The 9,184-nt window shown below is 42.1% G+C and overlaps 1 protein-coding gene across 1 annotated transcript; it reads left to right on the plus strand.

The window, feature by feature from the left end:
• Positions 1-3,564: 3,564 nt before the first annotated feature.
• SMIM10 (small integral membrane protein 10) lies at positions 3,565-5,091 on the plus strand. Its single transcript, XM_011948742.1, has one exon. It carries the CDS (start codon positions 3,717-3,719, stop codon positions 3,966-3,968), a length of 252 nt encoding a protein of 83 aa, XP_011804132.1. The 5' UTR covers positions 3,565-3,716; the 3' UTR covers positions 3,969-5,091.
• The last annotated feature ends 4,093 nt before the right edge of the window (positions 5,092-9,184 follow it).

Raw genomic sequence — 9,184 nt, forward strand, 5'->3', positions numbered from 1 at the left:
TTTTGTATTTTTAGTAGAGATGGAGTTTCACCATGCTAGCCAGGATGGTCTCGATCTCCTGACCTTGTGATCCGCCTACCTTGGCCTCCCAAAGTGCTGGGATTACAGGCTTGAGCCACGGCACCCGGCCTAGGCAAACATTTTAATATAGAAATGAGGCAAGGGACCAAGGCCTGGGCAACCTGAAGGGCAGGGAGTTATGAAAAGGCGAGGAGAAGGCTGCCTAGCCCTCTTCTTGCTATCACAGCCACCGCCCCTGGCGTTTCCACAGCCTAGTTGTAAGCCTTCTGCCTAGCCACCAGTCATCCTGCCTATTTGGCTCCCCTTCCTTTTGACACCACTACAAATGACCAATAAGCATAATATTCATCCACAACAGTAACCAAATATAGGTAAATTAAAAATAACTAGGGTTGGGCGTGGTGGCTCACGTCTGTAATCCCAGCACTTTGGGAGGCCAAGGTGGGCAGATCACCTGAGGTCAGGAGTTTGAGAACAGTCTGGCCAGTATAGTGAAACCCCATCTCTACTAAAAATACAAAAATTAGCCAGCTGTGGTGGCACATGCCTGTAATCTCAGCTACTTGGGAGGCTGAGGCAGGAGAATCGCTTGAACCCGGGAGGCAGAGCTTGCAGTGAGCCAAGATCGCATCACTGCACTCCAGCCTGGGCAACATAGTGAGACTCTTTCTCAAATAATAATAATAAGAATGATGATTTTCTTTTACATTATATTAAAATAATACATAATAATATGGGCAAGAGCATGGATAAATGAATGGCTTTGTAAATTGCCTGAGGGAGTGGGAATTGTTATAACTTTTTAATTTAATTTAATTTATTTTGAGACAAGGTCTTGCTCTGTTGCCCAGGCTGGGGTGCAGTGGCACAATCATGCCTCACTGCAGCCTTGGCCTCTCAGGCTCAAGCAATCCTCTCACCTCAGCCTCCTGAGTAGCTGGGACTACAGACCTGTGCCACCATGTCCAGTTAATTTTTTACTTTTTTGTAGAGATAGGGTCTCATTATGTTACCCAGGCTGTTCTCGAACTCCTAAGGCTCCAGTGATCCTCCTGTCTTGGCCTCCTAAGTGCTGGGATTACAGGTGTGAGCTACCACGTCCAGCCTGGTACAACTTTTTACATAGGAATTGGAAATAGCTATTAAAATTAAGACTGCAAAACTTTAAAAAAATTAATTTACTTATTTATTTACTTTTAGAGATGGGGGTCTCGCTATGTTGCCCAAGCTGGTCTCAAACTCCTGGGCTCAAGCAATTCTCTCACCTCAGCCTCCCAAGAAGCTGGGACTACAGGTAACCACCACTGTGCCCAGTAAGATGGCAAAACTTTTGACAGAGTGGTTCCATTCATACAAATGTGCAATGCTATATACACATAAAAATGAACTGTTAACATTTGAATCTATTTCTTTTCTCTTGAATCTGCTCTGTGACTTGCCTTGTTAATGAGACATTGGCTAAAATGGAGCAACATTGCTAGTAATCAAAACATGCAAATTAAAACAACAGTGAGATTCCCTTTTCACCTATCAGAATGTCAAATGATTAAAAGAGTGTGAATGCTAATTGTTAGGAACCGCTGATGTGTATGTTCATATATATATTAGTACAAGCTAGTGGAAGGCAGTTTGACAATATGTATCAAAATCCTTACATGAAAACCCTTTGATCTAAGAATTCTACCTCTATGAATATATCCCTGGAAAATATCAGAAAGGTGTAAAATGATGTGCATGCAAAATATTAATCTCAGGATTGCTTATGATTGTGAAAAATTTGAAACCATCCCAAAATCCATCAACAGGAGATCAGTTAATTATTGGCCATCCATAAGGAATAACACACAGCCAATAAAGTATCAACATGGGAACATATGCAAGACATATTATTATGTTTAAAAGCAATGGTGGGGGTATATGTTGTTTTGTTTGTTTGGTTTTATTTGTTTTTTGTTTGTTTGCTTTTGAGACGGGGTATAGCTCTGTCACCCAGGCTGGAGTGCAGTGGCATGATCTCGGCTCACTGCAACCTCCACCCATGGGTTCAAGCAATTCTCCTGCATCAGCCTCCTGAGTAGCTGGGACCACAGGCAAGTGCCACCACACCCAGCTAATTTTTGTATTTTCAGTAGAGACGGGGTTTCACCATGCTGGCCAGGCTGGTCTTGAACTCCTGACCTCAGGTGATCTGCCTGCCTCAACCTCCCAAAGTGCTAGGATTACAGGCGTGAGTCCCCGCACCTGGACTGCATAGTTTTATCTGATTCCATTTTTGTTTTACGATTTGTAAATATATCTATGTGTGTATACATGTTTGTGCTTATAAATATATGCAAACAATTGATAAAAAACATATACAAATTAGCAGTCTTTCTCTCTGGGGGTTATGAGCCCAGGAATTTTACTTTTCTCATAATAAACATTTATAATGTTTAATGTTTTACAAGCCATCAGAAAAACAATATTGAAAACTTCAGAAATTTAGAAAAGTTGCTCAACTGCACTGATAATTAAATGAATGCAAATTAGAAGAATAATGAACTGTATCGCCTATCATATTGGCAATAAAAACATTTAAGATTGTTAACACTCAAGGTAACATAGAGCCCTGATTTCTAAACTTTTTTGATCAATCACATGTATTAGTAAAACGTTTTGGCTTTGGACACTAAATGTATATGTATATGTAATTGTTTTCATAAATAAAGATGGGGTCATACTATTCCTACTGTTCTGCCACTTGTAAATTCATATGTACAATGATGGTCACTGAAACAATTTTTGACATATGAAAAACTAGAAACATTCAGAATGTCCATCAATAGGGATCTGGTTAAATAAATTATTGACCATTATTAGTCAATATATATATAGACCACTATTCAGTCATCAAAGAGAGTGAGGTAGGTGTACATTCTTGAAAAGGTAAGAGCAATATGTCAATACATAAAGTCGGGAAGTAGATGCAGTAAACGTAATAGTAGTTGGTGGCAAGGGTAGGAGGGGAAAGTGAAGCTGTGTAGGGAATTTGCTTTCTATTGTTTTATATATTTCTGCTTTGAAAATTTCTAAAAACTTGATTGAATGACTTTTCTAATCAGAAGAATACGAAGGATCTAACACAAAAACAGAAGTATTGCTTGAATTATTCAAGCAGAATGCACACATTTTAAAGTCCAGAAAAGTTGTGGGTTTTGTATATTTGTACTAGCTCAGAGTTGAGGATTGAAAAACGTTCCTAAAGGGATCTGAGACAACAGGAAATGGGTTTGTACTTCTGACTTGCTCAAGATCATGCTTATGAAGGACATTTTATATCGTTTTGAGCAAGTTTTGTGTTGCTTTTGTTAAAACTTAAAAACTGAAAAAAACTTAACAATTAAACATAATTTTAAAGAAAAGACAGCCTGGGTTAGGAAGCTAGGTCTCCCACGTCAGCACGTGCCCTGCCCCGCCTGGAGTTCTGGGGCCCGAGCCAGGACAGTCAGGCTAAACTGACTCTAGGCCACGCGGACCCCGTGGGGCGGGGCGGAACCTGGCAGGGCTCCAGTGACCGCTGGGGCCAGAGCCCTGCCGGGAAAGGAGGGCTTCCGCCTTGCAGTGCAGCTCGGATCAGCAGCCGCCCAGCAGGCCTCCCGCCGGTATTTCCCCGCATCCATCCCTCTGTCCCAAGGTCGGTGGGTCAGCGGAGCCTGATGGAGGTCTTGGGCTCTGGGCACTATGTTGGAGGCGGCATCAGGTCCATGGCGGCGGCAGCCCTGTCTGGCCTGGCGGTGCGGCTGTCGCGCTCGCAGGGGACCCGCGGCTCGTACGGCGCCTTCTGCAAGACGCTCACGCGCACGCTGCTCACCCTCTTCGACCTGGCCTGGCGGCTGCGCAAGAACTTCTTCTACTTCTACATCCTGGCCTCGGTGATTCTCAACGTCCACCTGCAGGTATACATTTAGAGCCACTAACTTTGTGGCATTTGGGGGCTCCTCGGCAGGATGGCTGACTTCCACCCACCTGCTCACCCACCCTAGAGCAAAGCGACCAACTCCGCTCCTGCATGCAGACTTGCCACTCATTCTTTCCATTGCCTCATCTTTTAGTATAAATGGGTAGCCAAAAAAAGAAAAAAAAATCGGCATTTGTGGAAAGCCTGCAATATAACCAAAACCGTCTAAGACAGAATGAAAAATTGACTCTCAAGTAAATATTGGAAGGAACAGAATACAGCTTAAAAATTTGAAAATCCTTAAACATATCTGAGAAGTTTTTGCATCCGTAAAACAAAACAGCGCGAACTTTAGGAAATGACAATTGGCACAGAATGCAATAAGAAAAAAAAAGAAAAACGGGGAAAGGTAACTAAAAACCTAAGGAAAGATAAACTGAACAAGAATGGCTCAGACAGCAGGCAAAGCTCCCAATTAGAATCGAAGTGAATAGACCCAATTGAATGGAATGAACTCTAAGCAATAGATGGATTGAATAATAAGCTGGAGGACATTAATAACATGTTCTGGAAGGCATACATTTCTTCGACCCAAAGGAAAAAAAATGACAGAAAGAAACTACAGGGAAAAACATTAAAAACTGTGCAAGAAACTCATGTTTCACATATGAAGCAACCTCAGATTTTGAACAGTTGCTAAAAGTGTGAGAAAGGGAATCTGTTTGAATATTGGCACATGGATCAAGACTCTGGAGTCGGTGATGAGAAAATCCAATCAGAGCATTCCACTTTGCTATTCATTGAACCAGGTAGCCAACAAAAGAGTTAAAAATTAGTGATATGACTATATTCAGGGGGAAGGAGAGCTGAGGGGGCAGCAGGAAGTCAGCAGAAAATGCCTCATGTCATCAAGTCAAGAAATAGTAATAAAGGCATGCTATTGAAAAAGAGGGGTATAATCTCTAAACAAGCATGTGTAAAAGTTTGTGTTTCTGATTTGGGGATGCAAGAGTTGAGAAGGAGGGACAGTTTTATTACTTTTCATTCCATGTCTTTGTTCTACTGTTTGATTTTTAAAAACTATACACATGTATTGCTTTTGCTTCGATTAAAAATTAAGATATTAAAATGAATTTATCGCATTTAGAATGAAATTTGGAGGGCAGTGCTAAGAGTATCAGGTGGACTCCGAGTTAAAAATAAGTGCCTTCCTATCTTTCTTCAGTAGTATCTGTATATCCTACAAGGTTCCTGGGTGATCACACAAACTATGATTTCCTTGACTTTGTAAATGTCTCGTTTCCAAACAGACCACAGGCCACATGGAAATGCTTTAAAACTAAAAAATGGGCCGGGCGGGGTGGCTCACACCTGTAATCCCAGCACTTTGGGAGGCCAAGGCAGGTGGATCACCTAAGGTCAGGAGTTAGAGACCAGCCTGGCCAACATGGTGAAACCCCATCTCTACTAAAAACACAAAATATTAGCCAGGCATGGTGGCGGGCACCTGTTATCACAGCTACTTGGGAGGCTGAGGCAGGAGAATCACGTGAACCAGGGAGGCGGAGGTTGCAGTGAGCCGAGATTGCGCCATTGCATTCCAGCCTGGGCAACAGAGCAAGACTCTGTCTCAAATAAATAAATAAATAAACATAAAAATAAGAATGGCAATAGTCTTCATGTAGCCCAGAGCTTCTTCACACCATGAAACTTTTCATGAGCAAACCTGTGGAATGTCATCGTTAAGATAAAAATTAAACAATAAATATGTGATTAATTTTCAAAACTTAAAAATTGAAGGCTGGGCACGGTGGCTTACGCCTGAAATCCCAGCACTTTGGGAGGCTGAGGCGGGCAGATCGTTTGAGCTCAGCAGTTCAAGACCAGCCTGAGCAACATGCCAAAACCCTGTTACTAATAAAAATACAAAAATTAGCTGGGCATGGTGGTACGTGTCTGTAGTCCCACCTACTCAAGAGGCTGATGTGGGAGGATGGTTTGAGCCAGGGAGGTGGAGGTGGTAGTGAGCCAAGATCGCACACCACTGCACTCCAGCCTGGGTGACAGAGCCACACCCTGTCTCAAAAAAAAAAAAAAAATCGGACAGGGGCCCAGTGATGTTTATATGATCTTAAATTTTAGTGTTGATCATAAGAGCAAAACATGAGTTCACCTGGGGTCAAATTAAGAAACTAATGTAAAATTTTAAATAAAAGAAAGTAAAACATAATAGCAGAACAGTGGAAATAAACTCCTACATCCAACAGTAGGAGCTGGTTAAATAAAAATAGCACACCTGTATAATAGAATACTATGTGGCCATTAAAATGATAAGGAATTATATTTTACTGATGTGGAATGAATTTAATAAATGTAAAGTCACCTAATCAATGATTCAAGTGATTGAGTCAAAGAGTGATACATGTATATTATATAATATATTCATATACTCAACTCAGTTATAGAGAAATAATAAATGGAAACAGTGCACACTTACAATATGCCATACAATGCTCCAAGCATTTCATATACATCTTTTTTTTTTTTTTTTTTTTTTTTTTTTGAGACGGAGTCTCGCCCAGGCTGGAGTGCAATGGCGGGATCTCGGCTCACTGCAACCTCCGCCTCCCGGATTCAATTCAAGCGATTCTCCTGCATTAACCTCCCGAGTAGCTGGGATTACAGGTGTGCACTACCATGCCTGGTTAATTTTTGTACTATTAGTGGAGACGGGATTTCACCATGTTGGCCAGGCTAGTCTCGAACTCCCGACCTCAGATGATCCACCCACCTCAGCCTCCCAAAGTGCTGGGATTACAGGCGTGAGCCACCACGATTGGCCTATATACATCATTTAATCCTCACAACAACCCTGAGATAGGGACTATTGTTAACAATTTTCAAGAGAAGAGAGAAACACAGAGAAGTATAGTGGCAGAGTGATAAAATATTGCAAACAATATTATTCTTCCTACTAATATGAGACATTCATTGCATGACTAATTTTAATCTTATTTTTATTATTTAAGAAATTGGGGCTGGGCACAGTGGCTCACACCTGTAATCCCAGCACTTTGGGAGGCTGAGGTGAGTGGATCACAAGATCAGGAGTTCGAGAGCAGCCTGGCCAGCATGGTGAAGCCCCATCTCCACTGAAAATACAAAAAAAAAAAGAAAAAAAAATTAGCTGTGCATGGCAGTGCATGCCTGTAGTCCCAGCTACTTGGGAGGCTGAGGTAGGAGAATCGCTTGAACCCGGGAGGCGGAGGTTGCAGTGAGCCGAGATTACGCCACTGCACTCCAGTCTGGGTGACAGAGCGAGACTCTGCCTCAAAAAGAAAAAAAAAAACACAAACCAAAAAAATCCCAAAAAACAAAAACAAACAAAAAAAAAGAAAGAAAGAAAAAAATAAATTGGAAGCCATCCTTTAAAGTTTTCTCGTAAAATTCATGATACAAGTGGATGCCATGGATCCTGGAATTTGTGGAACCAGGGCTAGACACTCCATTCCTGTAGTGTCATTTCAGCACTCCCGAGCCGCTGCACCACTACACTATGGAGAACTGACGGAAACTCAGAGTCACTTAAAAAAGAGGATGGGATTTTTTTTTTTTTTTTAGACAGGGTCTCACTCTGTTGCCCAGGCTGGAATACAGTGGTGCAGTCTCAGCTCACTACAACCTCTGCTTCCCGGGCTCAGGCAATCCTCCCACTTCAGCCTCCTGAGTAGCTGGGACTACAGGCACATGCCACCATGCCCAGCTAATTTTTGTATTTTTTTTGTAGAGGCGGGGTTTTGTCATGTTGCCCAGGCTGGTCTCGAACTCCCGGCCTCAAGCCATCTGCCCACCTTGGCCTCCCAAGGTGTTGGGATTACAGGCATGAGCCTCCACGCCCGTTCAAGGATGGGAATTCTAACAAAAGAAATTATTTTTAATGAAACATCAAAAGCATTCTTTATAAAAGGAACTCAAATCAAATTGGGTTTAATGTGGAAATTGTAAATAATTAAATGTCACATTTTCCTCAGAAAACACAACTTTTTGCCCATTAACAGAACATGTTAAAATATACACATTTCTAAAGTTACTCCCAGTTTAAAATTTTAACTTGCAAATAGTACAGGCTTTTTGGCTTTATGTTTCACTTTTCAAATCATTTCCTCCACTTCACTGCAGGTAATTTGTCTCATACTACAGTACTGCTGTCCCACCTTCCCCGCAAAAAAGGCAAGACAGCCAGTGAAACTACAGCATCCTCTGATTTATCAACCTGCTCTCTTTTGTGATTGCTGGGCTTTCATGAGCTGAATATCTCTGGCAACTTTTGGCATAGATTTAACTGTAAAGTTAACTGAAATTCTCTTGAGAACTACTAACATGCTTCTGAGCAACAGAAACTGTCTTTTAACTCAGACTTTCACATAGGTACAATTCTCTTAAAGCAGCAAATGGGAGGGATCTCCTCTCTTATATGCCAGATCAAAGGCAAATTCCTGTTCTACCCTGATTCCTTATAATTTCGTATTTCCTTTCCTCTAGGTCCTCTCCTGATATTCCCAGACTTCTGGCTTTACAGGCAGAGATGCAGGTTTCAGGCCCCGGACTTCCCTCAGACCGATCTACAGCCTGGGCTTTCTGTTGCCATCCTTGACCTCTTCCTTGGGTGCAGTTTCGTAACTGCATTCAGACTCAGACAGATACTGGTCACCTGAATGACTACTGGCATTGATCTCCTTTTCCAGAAACTCAGAGAGACTGTTTTTAGAACCCTCATCTCCCAATATAGGGGTGGGAGTGGTCAGAGAGTTATAAACACCCTGTCTTCCAAGGCATGGCTTACCACAAGTCCCCAATTTGAGTAGTTTTAGTGCAAATCTAATAGCTTTCTTTCAAACCTTTCCTGAAACATGCTTAGGAACTTAGAGGTGCGGTTCATAAAGTTTTGTTGAGCCAAATAATCTAAATGATTCTGGGCAAAGTAATCAAATTCTTTTTTTTTTTTTTTTTTGAGACGGAGTCTCGCTCTGTCACCCAGGCTGGAGTGCTGTGGCCAGATCTCAGCTCACTGCAAGCTCCGCCTTCCGGGTTCACGCCATTCTCCTGCCTCAGCCTCCCGAGTAGCTGGGATCACAGGCAAGTGCCACCACACCCAGCTAATTTTTGTATTTTCAGTAGAGACGGGGTTTCACCATGCTGGCCAGGCTGGTCTTGAACTCCTGACCT

This window comes from Colobus angolensis, unplaced genomic scaffold (genome assembly GCF_000951035.1).
Source record: "Colobus angolensis palliatus isolate OR3802 unplaced genomic scaffold, Cang.pa_1.0 Scaffold283, whole genome shotgun sequence".
NCBI classification, from domain to species: Eukaryota; Metazoa; Chordata; class Mammalia; order Primates; family Cercopithecidae; genus Colobus; species Colobus angolensis.